At 40.1% G+C, this 15,871-nt stretch overlaps 2 protein-coding genes across 2 annotated transcripts; both read left to right on the top strand.

Annotated features, from left to right (window-relative positions):
* The first annotated feature begins 1,173 nt into the window (after positions 1–1,173).
* LOC122840928 (immunoglobulin superfamily containing leucine-rich repeat protein 2-like) lies at positions 1,174–7,908 on the top strand. Its single transcript, XM_044133730.1, has 2 exons — positions 1,174–1,411; positions 3,500–7,908. Exon 2 carries the CDS (start codon positions 3,508–3,510, stop codon positions 5,581–5,583), a length of 2,076 nt encoding a protein of 691 aa, XP_043989665.1. The 5' UTR covers positions 1,174–1,411; positions 3,500–3,507; the 3' UTR covers positions 5,584–7,908.
* A 3,256-nt stretch (positions 7,909–11,164) lies between these two features.
* On the top strand, positions 11,165–13,251 carry LOC122820359 (trichohyalin-like). Its single transcript, XM_044097722.1, has one exon. It carries the CDS (start codon positions 11,233–11,235, stop codon positions 13,249–13,251), a length of 2,019 nt encoding a protein of 672 aa, XP_043953657.1. The 5' UTR covers positions 11,165–11,232.
* The last annotated feature ends 2,620 nt before the right edge of the window (positions 13,252–15,871 follow it).

Genomic DNA, 15,871 nt, shown 5'->3' with positions numbered 1-15,871 from the left:
GCATGTCTTCCACCTCTCTCCTTCCCCCTTTCCTGTCAGCCCACTGTTGTATAAGGGACACTAGAGTCCACAAGACCCCCTGGTGGGAAAAAAACAAAACAAAAAACGCCATATCTGTAGTTCTAACTAACACTCAGTTTAAACAGAGCTTCCATTCAGAACTACTGGCTGTTTAGGCCAGTAAATAACGGATTTAACCCAAACACTGTTAGACATTGGATTAGTGTGGGCATTTAATATGAAGCTTATGGGGGGGGGGGTTTCAAAATAAAAGCCTTTCTATTCCCCTCAGGTTAATGCACCGCCATAGGTGGTGCAATAATATTAGAATGCATTATATTCTTCTCTCAGTTCATAAGCATTAGCCTTTGACCTAATGCTAATAAATAGGACTACAAAAACGCCATATCTGTAGTTCTAACTAACACTCAGTTAAAACAGAGGGCTGAGCTTCCATAGAACTACCGGCTGTTTAGGCCGTAAATAACCATTTGGGGCTTTATGTGACTGGTTTAAACAAACCACTGTTCGACATTGTATTACTGTGGCCATTTAATATGATGTTTACGTTTCTTTTCAAACTAAAAGCCTAAATATCCCCTTCAGGTAATTGCACCGCCGCAGGCAATATCATTCTGCATTATCTGATTCTCTCAGGTTAGGGAACTATCTTTCTTAGCATTAGCCTTTTAGCATTCATTAGCATTAGCCTTTTAGCTTACATAAGCTGTTAGCTATTTTTCTGACTTATTAGCTATATTTAGTATATTGAATGGTGTAAGTCAAGTATAGACAACATGCTATTGATGCCCGACATGCTACTGACAGCATAACATTAGCATTTTGGCTAATTTTAGCTGATTCACTTAGTTTATCATGCTGAATACTGCAAGTCCATGTTAGTCAACACTCTTGTGATTCTCCACATGCTTCTTTGGAATTTTTGAGCTAAGCTTAGCATTGATGCTAATTTTTAGCACCTGAACGCTGGGTCCAAACAGACGGGCACACTTTGGCAGGCCCCAGTTAAATTTCTTCAGGAATTTTCTAGTTCCACTTATTATTCTTTAAATTATAGATTAGGCTATGACTCACCTCCCTCTCCATTTCTGAGAAAACTAGAGGTCGTTTCCCCTTTAAAATATTTGTTTGGGGACTCGTTGACGCGATTCCAGAGCAGACAGACAGACACAGGAGGAAGAGGAGGAGGAGGAGAAGGAGGAGGGAGGAAGAAGGTACAGAATGACACAGATGTTCGCAGACGGCGCTCTCCCTCTGCAGCGAACTGGGGCTTTTTCCATCATGCCAGTGGACAAGCTGACGCAGGAACTGAGCTTTCTGGAGTCTGGCTGCAAACACTGACTCATACGCTCTGGATTATTCTGCAGAATTAAAAAAAAGCCAAACACAGGTAAGCTGCTCTCAGCTCTGACGCAGGTCTGTGATTTATTTTGCCTTCAGATCAACTTTGTGGCGTTTGGTTTACGTTGGTTGTTGTGATATTTGGGTCAGAATCAGAACAGACCTTCTTCTGTCTTTCAGCACCAAGGACAGAAGCTGCTGCGCACTTTAAAAACCAGCCGCCGCGCCGCCTTTAACCGGGACTCATTAATGTGCAAATTTAATTCTAGTTCAGTAAGATCAGAAATAAAAAACTTCATGGTCTTCTCAAAGGAAAAACTCTTTAAAACTGGAGAAAAATACTCATGTAAAATCTGTTTTATGGTGTGTAAAAATCTAAAATATGTCCATGTTGTACTGTCTAGAAATCTGGATATTTACACAAACAAACAAGGTTAATTTTCTCTATTGGAAGCTGAAGGGTTGCAGTAAAACCTGAGTATTCACTGCAAAAACACAAAATCTTACCAAGGATTTTTTTTGTCTAGTTTCTAGTGCAAATCTCTCAGTACACTTGACATAAGACAAAACTAACTTACAAATAACTTTTCATTAAAATATAGGCGCTAGTTTTAAGTAAATAATTTCTTAAGTTGCAGTTATAACATGAGAAAATTTCTTGTTGCAAGTGAAATAATCTGCCACTGGAACTATAACTTTTCCAACAATATTAAGGAATTATTAACTTAAAAAACCACTAATATATTTTGCTGAAAAGTTACTTGTCAGTTGGTTTTGTCTTATTTCAAGTGGACTGAGATATTTGCAAAACTAGAGGTAAAACACTTGGTAAGATTTTGTATTTTACTTTACATTAAATAATTAGATTAAACAGAATCTGCACCCTGCATGTCTTACATATTTCTATTACTCTGCCACACCTGCTAGCAAATTAACTGGAAGAATATTTTAAAGAGTAGAAACATCTTTCAAAGGCCTTTCGGTGAGGATGTGTATTTTTGTGTTTTTTTGTAGTTCCTGTGTGGTGTTGTCTATCCCCTGATCTATCCCAGATGTCTCTTGTTTCCCTTGATTGCCTCCTGTGTATTTAATGCCTCCTGCTGTGTCCCCTGCTTGCTGATGGATTCTTGTTGCGAGTCTTTTGTCGTGTCATTGTTCCTCGCTGCCTTTTCCCTGTTTCATGCTGTTCCAGTGTCTAAGTTTCCCTGCCTCACTGCTCACCTGTGCTACCTGGATTTCTGTTCACTTTTTGTCATCATCATTAAAACCCTCATTTTTCACTACAACCCGAGTCCAATCGCGTCTGTCCTCACCATCAACAAACCTCCACTTATTCTGCTATTTATGACATTTACTTTGTGCATTTCTGAGCAAAACATCTTCAGAAACTGATTCAAACCTTCTAAAGTTATTAATGTCAAAGGGGAGTTATTATATGAAATTAAAATTTTGTATGTTTTTTGCACTTCCTTTTGAGTTTCTACTGCTTCTAAATACAAACCAAGCCCTTAAAAAAAGCGCCCAACCTTTTTCTGGCTAAAAATGAATGTTTTTTGGGGTCTGGAAAATAAGTTGTTTTGACGGGCACTCCACCGTTACCTAGCAACCCCAGCTGAACTCACACTGTTACCTAGCAACTCAAGCTGAGTTTCAGCCCATTTGGTCAGCTGGTTTTACAGCTGCATGGGCTGTACAATGGCTGCTGGAAAAGACAAAGTGTTTTGCTGTTGACTAACCATCCAGAAACCATTTGCTGCATTCTTGTTGGTTGTGCAGGAAGCTCTACTTCTACTTTTCCAAGATGTAAGGTTGTATAACTGCACATCTGTTGGCAGCCATTTTCACATGCGAGTGTAAACGTTGAGTTGGGGAGCATGGCCAGCAGATGTTTATGTGGATTTAAAGTGACAAGACACCCTAAAACAAAGAATTAAAACTGACCAAACTAAAATCAAATTATTTAACAGTGATTTTGTGCAAAAATGTGATTAACATGTTTTGTTTTTAATATTTTTTATCCAGAGTAGTTTATAATACTTTATTCCTTTAACTTGTACTACCTCACCTTTTATTTCAGTCAGATCTCTCTTACTGGGGAATGATGAATCCGTCTTAATTATTCTCTGCTGCTTTACAGGAGCAGAAATGGCAGCAGCAGACATCCTCCCCTTTGCTCTGTGGGTCATCACATTCCTCTCGTCCGTCCTCTGCTGCCCTGAGTCTTGTACCTGCTCAGATAAATACGGGCGTCACTATGCTGAATGTTCCTACAGAGATTTAGCCAAAGTCCCGGAGGGTTTGCCTCCCAACGTGACGACCGTCAGTCTCTCTGCCAACCTGATAGCCATGATCCCACTCGGCAGCTTCGATAACGTCACCCAGGTGACCTCCCTGTGGATGGCCCGCAACGACATCTCCTCCATCGAGGAAGGGAGCCTTGTACCTTTGGTTCATCTTCGCAACTTCGACATTAGCCACAATAAGATGGTGGACTTCCCCTGGGGGGATTTGCTGAACCTGACAGCTCTGGAGATGCTGAAGATGAACCACAACGAGTTGGCCCACCTGCCCAGAGACGCTTTCGCCAACCTCAAAAACCTGAGGTCACTCAGACTTAACAACAACAGGTTTGGGACCATAGCTGAGGGGACGTTTGACGGCTTGGTGTCTTTGTCGCATTTGCAGATATTTAACAATCCTTTTGCGTGCACCTGCACCTTGGACTGGCTCAGAGACTGGATCTCCACAACCATCGTCTCAGTTTCAGATCAGAGCTCGATCACTTGCGCATTTCCCAAGGAACTTAAAGGTGAAGTCATTCCAAAATTGCCAGAGTCCAAGTGCACAAGCCCAAATGTCACAGTTCTGACTGAACCACATGTTATCGACATGGTTTTCCACGAGAACTCTGAATTAATTTTGACCTGTGAGTTCAACGGAAACCCGAGACCTTTGGTGGTGTGGAATATTTCCAGCAAAGGCCAAAAACATGAGGTGGTTCTGTCTGCCTCTGAGGACGACTCTGCAGAATCTAATGAAGGTTCTGACTCCTTTAAAGTGTTTAACAATGGCACGCTTCTCATTTCAAGCCTCAGACCAGAGGATGATGGGGACTACAGCTGCTCTGCAACAAATACGTTTGGCAGAGATGAAGATTCAGTGTCTGTTAAGGTGATTGCACGTCCAAAACCAACACCAATCAAAGTGATGACCACAGTGTTCACTTCTACTCACGCCAACCCAACAGTTCACCCACAAACCAAGAGAAAATCAGTCTTTAGTTCTCTGAATCTTCCAGATTTAAAAAGAATAGACCCAACAATCCCACCAACTGCTCACATCAATCCTAAATTTTATGAAGACACAACAAGATACCTGATTCGTTCAAGCAAATGTGGCTTAACTGCGAACACAAAGAACATCTCCGGCCACATCCTGAACGCAAGCCTGGACGACGTAAAGCAGTACACCTTTGACTTTGGTGTCATTGCACTAGGAGTGTCAGAAACAGAGGCAACGGTGCGACTCAATCCCCTACTTATACCCCAAAACAGGAACCCCAGCCGAGCCAAGAGCTTCCAGAGTGACAGCGAGGAAAACTCCGGCTTTCCGGATGTCCTGGAAAACTTCCAATCAAGCGGTTTATATCTTTGCATTGCTGCCGACAGCAAACACTCCGCCGTTCAGTGGTCACAGATCAAGGACGGCGTCAACACCTACCTGTTCAGTGGCTTACGGCCTGGCACCAACTACTCTCTGTGTCTGACCTACAGAGGGGAGGACTGTGAAGTCCAGGTGCTCTTTGCCACCAGACGGAGGGTACCGAACCTCCTCATCATCATCTCCGTCAGCATCTGCCTGCTCACCGTGTCCACTGTGCCTCTGCTTGGCGCAACGTGCTTCCACCTGGTCTACAAGTACCGCAGTAAGACCTACCGTCTGATCCTGAAGGCCAAAGGCCAGTACCACCTGGAGAGGAACCTGAGCATGCACGCTCCCATCACGGAGTCTCAGAGGAAGATAAACGAGTATGAAGTGGAGACGGAGAGCATAGACGACGGGGAGAAAGAGGCAGACACAGAGGAAAGTATCGTCACAGAGTCTTTCACTTGCAAGGGAAACGTAGACGACTGTGAGATGGGATCCGAGTACAGCGACAGGCTGCCTTTGGGGGCTGAAGCCGTCAATATTACCAGCAACTACAGATATCCTGATGACTAATCTGCAAACATGTTCTGACCCAAATCACTCTTATTTCTCTTTGGTTTGGTTTATTTTAAGTCCCAAAGAAGTTCTGCTCTCCTTCACATTGATCTGACATGGATGAAGGTAGATTTGCTTTAAAGCAGAACCAAAGCTACCAATGTCTGTAGCAGCTCTGACCCAAACGTTTGAGTGAGAATGGGCCAAAACCTGGGATGCAAATGGTTGAGAAATGGGTTATTAGAATCAAATTTGTTTCAATAGATTAACTAATAAAGTCCATTAAAATGTTTTTCAGTGTTTTAGCTTGACCACCAATACCGAAACAAAGGTATCCCAGAACGGGAAAGAGAAACGGTCCAAACAGAGTCCAGTATGCAGTTCTGTTTTTTAAATGCTCAACAATAGAGTTGATTCTGCTGATGATGGAGCAGCATCATCCGATTTATTACGAAGCTGAGAAGAATCTGATGACATAAACGTGAGGGAATAATGCAGAAAAATTGCAACATGATGATGCCGATAAGAATGATGGATTTTGAGTTTAATACTGTAAGAAAACCACAATTTTCTATTTATTCAGTGAGTATTTAGCAGCTCATACAAAAATAGTTCAAATATAGCCATGTGCTTCATTTTTAAAGTTCAGCATATTATAAAAAAATGTAACCGGTCGGCCATCTTGAATTTTAGATTAAGTCATTATTTATAAATTTGCATTCCTAGACCAAAATGTTGCACCACAGCATCAAAGCAGTCAATCTCTGTCTTTTTTTTTATTTAATTGATTTGACTGAAAAGCTGAAGCTGATTTCATGCCTGATGAGAAATGATGCAGCCAGAATATCAACAAACAACTTTAGAGATAATTTAACTGTTGTTTGTAGAAACACTGAAAATCTGCCTCATTTTCTGTGTTTTTATGTAAATCATGGAAAACAAAACAATCTCTTTAAATATCAGGTCTTTAAAAACAAAATTTGTTCGTACATTAAATGCTTTTTTTTGTGTGCACAAAACAACGTTATAATATTTATTCTGAGAGGGAAAGGACTGAAAATGCTTTTTTTAGATAGTTCACAGATTGAATAATTAAATTTGCAAAAGTATTAATAATATTAAAATGTTGTTTAATGTGTTCTTTGGTGACAGACCGACACAGACCAGTAAGGAAATGTGGATTGGAAGAAGTTTTTCTTTTTCTCACAAATAAAAATCTATAGCATGCATATAGAATCAGCCTTCCTAACTCAGCGCCTTATAGAAGGACGTTTTCATCATATTTTTGCTATATTGGTTCTCTACTTTGACTAGGCCACTCTGATACATCCAAATGCCTTTATCTAAACCATCTCAATATTTCTTGCTCTAGTCGTTCTCTATTTGGTCTCCAATAATGCTGGTTGGCCGACCTCTTCCTGCTGAAGGAAAACATCCTCTAAGCATGATGCTGCCACCGCCGTGTTCTATGGTGTGTTCAGGGTATGCTATGTGATGTGTTGTTTGTCCTACACACATGGTATTTTGCTGTGGGTTACACAATGTTTTAATTAGGTATCAGAGTAAAGAGATAAATTACACTTTGTTAATATTTAGTTTTAGAATTATGCTCCATTTTATGTTGTTCTGTCACAAAATCTTAACTAAATACATAAAAAAAAACTGCAAAAACAAAAACTTACCAATTATTTTTGGTCTAGTTTCTGCTGCAGATATCTTAGAGAAATTGAAATAAGACAAAATAAACTTATAATGTGGAGCTCTCTCTCGCTGATGTGGACAAATTATAAACAAAAGTTCAACATCATAAACTGTTTATTTAGTAAATTATGTTTCTCGTTTACTGAACTCTTAGATTAAAATAGATTAAAACGCCTGATAAGCTGATTAAATCTGCTCTCTGGGATCAGGATGGAAAAAGTGAAAAATGTTTTGTTCAGTAAATTATAGCACTTAAAAAAACAGCTAAATGTGAAAACATGTAATTTTCGGTTGTGATTTTTGTCTCTTGAGAAATACAGCTAAATCTCAGAAACCTACATTCTGTTGCTTTAATGGATTTTGTCCTGTTTTAATGTCAGGATGTTCTGTGAAATAACCAGAAATACTGTAAACTTGCTGTTGGTATAAATGTATACAAACACTTCAGTATTATCTAATTATGTCTCTGGTGGGCTGCCGTTTTAGCGGCCCTGCATGCTGCCTGTGTTCTCCACTCAAATTCAACTTTATTTCTGTGCCTCTTGTCTGTTTAACCCAAGTGATATAGGAAATTGTCTGTTTTCATAAATTCCCATTTAACCCTCAATGTGCCTCAATAAAATGTAGAAAGTGGGATAACTAGCTGTTGTTTGTCTGTTTTTATGGCTATTTTTTCTGCAAATGCTGGAGAATAATCTATATAAAAACAAAACTTTGTATATTTTTGTGAGATGTGTACGTAAGAAAGATTAAAATGTTGATTTAGTTTAACAAATAAAACAGAATTTGAATGATTTTAGATCAGAGCCAAACAAAGATGGTAAAACTTTTAAAAAATCTTGATGGTCTGCAAATCATCAGGGAACTGAGCACTAATGAGAGTCCAGCTGCTGTAAGCCGTCAGCGTACGATCGACCCCTCTCTGCTGACACAGATGCTAATATTGATTAGCACCATCAGCCTGATTGTGGTGAACATCAATATGGAGTTAAAAACTAGCCTCTCAGAGCAGTTAAAGGCACAAAACGTGATCCAGCTGAAGATAAATTTCAGCTTCAGCTTGCTGTTATTCATTTGTCTGTTTGGAAAATTCACATTTTGCAAGTTTTTGTACTTCCATTTTGGTCTCAGCTGCTTCTAAAAACCACCAAAGTGCTTGAAAAAGAAAGAAAAAAAACAACCAGACATTTTTTTTGGCATCTGGAAAATGGGCCATTTCAAAGACCTCCTGCTGCACCGTTACCTAGCAACCCCAGCCACATCCAGGCCGGTTACCTAGCAACCTGAGCTGAGCTCCAGCATGTTTGGTCAGCTAGGCTGTTGATTTACAACATAACACACAACTTGCTCCATCTTGTTGGTTGTGAAGGAGGCTCTACTTTTGCTTTTCAAAGATGTACAATTATAGAATTGTAAACGTTGAGTTAGACAGCAGCTTATTTGGATTTAAAAAGTGACAAGAGTCCCTAAAACAGCTCATTCTGACTAAAATCTCATTACCCAAGAATGATTCTGTGGAGAAATTGTAAAGAACATTTTGTGTAGACCAGACCAATAACCCGTTCAAGGAAGCATAACAGGTCATATTAAATGTGCTGACATTTTAAATGACTGGCAGATGGGGATTCACTGCCTCGCCACGATTATGTGCCTGTTTCTAGAACAAAGGTCTTCAACTGTCTCCAGGCGGAAGACAAGAAACTGCCATTTCGCTCTCCCTGTTTCAACTTCACAGAGTACAAACCTGACTGATGCTCCTCGAGTGGAAAGAGGAGAGAGAAACCAGATCCAGGTAACTTTGAGGTTAATGGTGTCTTCACTTTAAACTCCTTTCACTTGGGGACCAGAATTACAACGTTTGTTAAATTTCATTTGGTGTAGTTGGCTTTCACACAGCAAACCAAAGAAACCTATTTACCTCAGCAATCCCTCATCTTTTACTACTAAGATGTATTTTGCAGTAAAATAAACTTTAAACAATAAAACATAAATGTATATATGATTATACATATATGTGATGGACTAAATATTTATTTTTGTCTTATAAGAAATGTTCCTGGCCCAAACATTATGATAAAGACTCAGATTATGAACTTTTTTTTTTTATTCAAACGAATCAATCAATCAATCAATCGATCAATCAATCACATTTCAGCAGCAAGGCATTTCAAAGTGCTTTACATCAAGTCAAACACAAAAACACAATGCAACATAGAATCGACAATAAAAACACAGTAAGTCAGATTCCGTCAATAAATTTGTAATTGATTACGTTTCAAATACAACTCTAAACAAGTGGGTTTTTAGTTGAGATTTAAAGGAAGTCAGTGTTTCAGCTGTTATACAGTTTTCTGGAAGTTTGTTCCATATTTTTGGTGCCTAGATGCTAACATCTAATTCACGTCACACCAAGCTAATATCATGTAGTTTTGCTGTTTATACTGTCAGCACAAACATGCAGCTTCTCTGCTTTTCTGTTTATTACTGTCAGTTATTCAGGGAATCGGGCTGCTAGCAGCGCTGCTGATTCACCGCCATTCCCTGACAAACAATCGTGTTCCTGTTGCTTCCTGTGATTAAACTCACAATTACGATCCTCTGTACTGAGCAGCTCTCTGATAGCAGACTGTGTGTCCATGAACAAGTTCAACTAAATATTATAATTTAACCGAAAAGAGAGATGCAACCTTATCGTGAATATAGATTAGCAAAAAACCTACAAACTACAATGAAATACTGCTACTTCCGGTGGGCGCTGGACGTAAGACCCAATCGTTTCCTCACTAGGCCTCCCAGGAATAAGGTGGATAGACGTGACGCTATCAGAGACCAAGAGGCAGAGCCTCTCCGTTTCCACACAGCGGCTGAGTCTGAGCAGAAACAATCTGATCATGTCAGTAGCAGGTCAATTCCTCGGAAAGAGGAAGCGCCGGGTTGCTATGGCAACATGCCTTTTTAGCCAGCCCAGAGCCGTCGGTGTGAACGGCTTTCAAGAAGCAGCAGAGATCAGAGTCTTAATCAGTCAGCACTGATACCGGGTGAGGGGCGGGAACGGAACCTGGGGGGTTTGGAACGGAACACAGAACCAGATCCACAGTTAGCTAACACCAAGAAAATAACAAACACTGAAACAATGAAACAAAATAACAAACACTAAAAAAATATGAAACACTGAAACAAAATAAATATTGAAACATTTCAACTGATAAAAGTAAAAGCGGGAATTAATGGAGAAAAACTATTTATAATAAGAACGACATTGTGCCTTTAAAAAGCTAACAAACTGAAAATATAGACTACAACTTTCTTTATATTAACTGACAGCCATCTTGGTAGGCAGTTGCTATGACAACAATAAACAAGCCACAACAATACTAGTACAACTATTGCTCATTTACAATTTTTGAGTCTTAAGCCTGATAATAAAAACAAAGCTTAATTAATCCGACCCAACTTTCAACAAGATTTAGAAATCAATAGTTATAGTTTTTATCTTTTACTTTTTCATGTTGTTGTCAATAAATAACCCCAAAAATCAACAAATCCCCACATTTTTTCTCAAAATTGTCCAAAAACATTTGGTGACCGCTGTCTCAGCCTCACTTGATGTCAAGTTACAGTGCATGACCGATACAGTGATTAATAAAAGATCACATTTAACATCATTTATTAGATCAAATATCGTAAAAAAATATGGGATAAAAACAAGAGAATCATGGACTATTTTGAATGTAAACAAGAATAAAGAGTGAGATATTTGGTGGAGGAATGATGTCAAACCACCAGCAAAGGAAGACTCTGTGATGTCACTGTCACAGGCTGTGATGTCATCAACTGCAGAATTGTACGCAACACAAATCTGCATATTTGTCATTGCTTGCAATAACACTGACCAGTTCAGACGTTCGCAAAGCCCTTTAGAGAAGTTTACAGATCGACGATTTTAGTGTTCGAATTTCAGAGAAAATGTCTCATTATTCACCGAGATTCAACAGTGGGACGATGGGATCCCACTGGAGACGGGGAGGCCAGCAAAACCCCCCAGGCAGGTTCCCTCCTGCACACCCGAATGTCTTCCACGGGGAAATCGAGAGACTCAACTACCTCCTGGAAATGGAAAGAGCAGGAAGGGACCAAAAACTGTCCCACCTGGAGGCCAAACTGGAAGAAACAAAACTCCAGTTAAAGAAACAAAAAGCTCTCAAAGAAACTTTCATCAACCAGGCCAAAGATGCAAAGAGGGAACTAGAGAGATTAGAGAAGTTCAGTGACCCAGCAGTCCTTAACGCTGCGGTCACTGCTTCCAAGGTTCACAGCGAAGTGAAACACATGAACAAGAAGTCCTTACAACAAGACTTTGAGGAGTTGAAGGTGGCCCACCTCCTCAGCCGGGAAGCTTTTGTAGCTGAAATTCAGGCTGAGAGGAAGAAAAGTGCGGCGCTGCAAGAACAACTGAACCAACTCCAGACTTCCTTCGAGGAGCTGAGCTCCAAGCATGAAGCCGACGATGCTCTGCTGAGGAAGGAGGAAGAGAGACAAAAGATTCATGAAGAGAGGCTTCGTGAGGAACAACAACTGCTGGAAAACCTGAGGGCCGAAAAAGACCAAATGTTTCAGGAAATGTCCCAAAAGATCGAGTTCCTGCAAGACAGTGAGAAACATCTGCAAGAAGAACTGGTTCAGCTCAGACGTTCATACGAGGAACTGAACGATAAATATGAAAGAGACGTTTCTACACTAAAGCAAAATGCTGAAAGATATCAGGAGGAACTGAGAGATGAGAAAGACACCAACACCGAAAGAGAGAAGGAGAACCTGCAGCTGATCAAAGACCTGAGAGCTGAGAAGGAGGAGCTCTCCCAGAAACTGTCAGGAGAAATCACCATCCGGCAGAAGAGGGAGAAGCTGATGCTCCATGAAGTGGATCAAGTTCACGGTTCATACGAGGAGCTAAAATGTAAATATGAAAAAGACATCATGGAAATACAGCAGCAGGTCGAGACATACGAGATGAAGATGAAGCAGGAGGAAATCGCTCGTTCAAATAGAGAACAGAAAGAGAATATTATCCAAGAGAGAAAACTTTCTGCGATGCAACAACTCCAAAAACTTCAACAACAGATAAAGGAGGAAGGAAAAGTTCACCTGAAGAAAAGAGAGGAGGACAAGATTCTTCTGGACAAACTGCGAGCAGAGAAGGAGGAGCTCCTCCAAAACTTGTCAGAAGAAATCACCATCCTGCAAAACAGAGAGAAGCAGAACCTCCAAGAACTGGATCAGGTTCAGGTTTCACACCAGGAACTAAAATCTAAGTTTGAAACAGAAATCATGAATTTACAGCTTGAGGTTGAAACTCACCAGCAGCAGTTAAAGGAGGAGATAAAAAATCACCGGGATAAAACAGAGAAGGACAAGGAGCTTCTGGACACCATGAGAGCTGAATATTTCATCCTCCAGGAAAACAAGACAACTGAGATCAAATTCCTGCAGGAGAAGGAAAGGAGCATCCAGGCTGAGCTGGACGAGGTAAACAGTTTGTACCAGGATCTAAACTGTCGCTATGAAACTGATGTCACTGCAATAAAACACCAAGCAGATCAATACCAGCAGGAGATCAGTTTTCTGAAAAATGATCTAGAAACAGCAAGAAAGGATTTAATGCTGGCTGACAGTCTGAGAGCTGAAGAGATGGAGGAAAACTCTGGGAACCAAGAACACCTGGTTAAAGTGTCCAGTCCAGAGGTTTCTTCTGAGGAGAAACTTTCAGGAGAACCTTTATCTGGTTGTTCCTCTGAATCCTCAGAAGAGACCAAGATCTCCTCAGAAACCGTCCTGGAGGATCTGGAACATCCAGACACCGAAACAATGAAGGATGGCAAAAAGAAAAAATCCAGAATTTCATTCTGGAAGAAAGTTCGAAACACTCTGCGGTGGAAGAAGCCGAAAAATAAACAGAACAGTGAAGAACAACAAGAACAAGCCTGAAGGTCTTGATTGTGATATTTAGAGGAGGAGAAAGACGTGCAGGAGTCGAACCGAGGACTGGAATCGAACGTGTGGAGTTTTTATCCTCTGTGAACGTGGCGCCATGATGCTCCGTCAGGACCAGATTTAAAATGTTTTACCACTTTGACAAACTAGAAAATAGATCCCTTCCCAACCCAATTAGAAAAAAGGTGGGCAGCACGGTGGTGCAGCGGTTAGCGCTGCGTCTTCACAGAGACCATCTGTGTGGAGTTTGCATGTTCTCCCCGTGTTTGCGTGGGTTTTCTCCGGGTGCTCCGGTTTCCCCCACATCTCCTAAAACATGTCGGTCAGGTCAGTTGGTCGCTGCAAATCGACCCAAACAATTTAAGAAAATCCAAATGATAAAGTTCAGTTTTATTGTTAAACTGGTCAGATTAACTGGTCAGATTAACTGGTCAGTTTTATTGTTGAACTGGTCAGATTAACTGGTCAGATTAACTGGTCAGTTTTATTGTTGAACTGGTCAGATTAACTGGTCAGATTAACTGGTCAGTTTTATTGTTGAACTGGTCAGATTAACTGGTCAGATTGATTGTTAAACTGGTCAGATTAACTGGTCAGTTTTATTGTTAAACTGGTCAGATTAACTGGTCAGTTTTATTGTTGAACTGGTCAGATTAACTGGTCAGTTTTATTGTTGAACTGGTCAGATTAACTGGTCAGATTAACTGAATTAGTCGTTTGTTGCCCTTTTCCCTTCACTGGTTTACAGCAACAACACTGGGCTCAATATTTATAGCAACGTATTGATTTAAGAGTTAAAATGTTTTAATTTAATAATAATAATGATTTCTGTTTATTTTCTCTGTACTTGTGCTGTTATGGTTTGACCTTTGACCTTTTCTACACACTTTTTATATTAAATTGCACTGAATTATTGCTCATTAAACTGTTTAAATCTGTATTTTAAAAAGATTATAAAAAGGATCATGCAGTGGCTGTTTTAGTGTGACTGTGGCTCAGCGGGTAGAGTGGTCGTCTTGTGACCAGAAGGTTGCAAGTTCGATTCCAGCTTCCCCAGCCACATGTTGAGCTGCCCCAGGGTGGGGCACTTAGTGACAAGTTGCCCCCCGACCTGCATGTGAATGTGACTGTAGTGTGAAGCTCTTTGAGTGTCAACATGACCAGCAAGGATCAACACAAGTTCAGTTCATTCTCCTGTTTTTATTTGATAAATCCTGTTTTTGTTTTTATAACAAACATTAAAAGCTGATTTAACAGGTTTGGATTTCTTCAGGTTCCAGGATGTTAATTAAAGATTAGAGTTTAATCTGATCATAATTTAATATTCTGGACCATGAAGAAGATCAAACTTGTTTTATCTGGTTTGTTTGTTGTAAGAAAAAAACGTTTTTATCAAAAATAACAGTTACTGTGATCTTTCTGTTAGTCTTTATTTATAAATACAGAGTCAAGATAATATAAGAAACTTAACAAAAAAGTGCAATTTAATATGAAAAAACTGTAGAAAAGGTAAAAAGAAGAAGAATCAATGAAAGCATGAAAACAGATAATTTAATCAGAAATCGATTCTTAAATCAATACTTTGTAATAAATATAAAGCTTTTATGTTGTCTGCTTGTATAAAAGAAAAGGAAAAGGGGCTAAAAAATGCCTAATTCAGTTATTTTTTAACCAGATTTATAGTAAAACTGTAACTGATGTTTTGATTAGGACGTTACTTCTAGGTTTTGTTTGTCAACCTGGTTCAATTCCCAGTCCTGGGGAATCGGCTGCATGTCGTTTCCTTCTCTCTCCTCCCAACTTCCTGTTCAGCCTGTTAAATAACGGCCTAAAAAACTTTATTAGAGCCTAAAAATCTTTTCTAAAAAACTGAAAAGATTCATTTCACCTCACAGCTGGACCAAAGGTCAGAATCTGTTTCCTCATCTTCAAAAACAACTTTCTTCCTCTCTCTCTCATTTTCTCTCTTTCTTACATAATTAACAGGTTACTTCATATTTACACACGCACACACACACACACACACACACACACACACACATCCCCTCCATGGGCTGCCACCTTATCGTGGTGGGGGGGTTTGAGTGTCCCAGTGATCCTAGGAGTCTTGCTGTGGGGGCTTCATGCCTCTGGTTGGGCCCCCCAGTGCAGACGGGTCCAAGGTGAGGAACCAGACCAAGTGCAGCCCAAAGATCCTGATGATGAAAACGACCATTGGAAACAGTGGTTCTGCTGGCCCCTACATGAGGCCCCACCCTGGAGCCAGGCCTGGGGGGGGGGGCAAGTTGGGGAGCCGCTGGTGGCCGGGCTTTAACCCATAGAACCCGAAAAGAGCCGATGGGTTCTGGCCAGAAAGAGTCGCCCTTACAAAAAAATCCCATGAAAATCACGTGGTTCACACAAATTTTACATGTGAATGATGTGAATCACATGTGAAAGCACATGAATACTGTGATTTTGGAACGTTTCGTGGTAAAATCACATGTGATTCACGTGTGATTCACATGTGAAAATCACATGTGATATATATATATATATATTATTTTTCTCCACAATTTTGCAAATAGTAAAGAGGGTTAAATAATAAAACAAGAACTATTATTTTCTTTTTTTA

This window comes from Gambusia affinis, linkage group LG02 (assembly GCF_019740435.1).
Source record: "Gambusia affinis linkage group LG02, SWU_Gaff_1.0, whole genome shotgun sequence".
Classification (NCBI taxonomy): domain Eukaryota; kingdom Metazoa; phylum Chordata; class Actinopteri; order Cyprinodontiformes; family Poeciliidae; genus Gambusia; species Gambusia affinis.
This window is presented reverse-complemented; position numbering and strand designations above follow the sequence as displayed.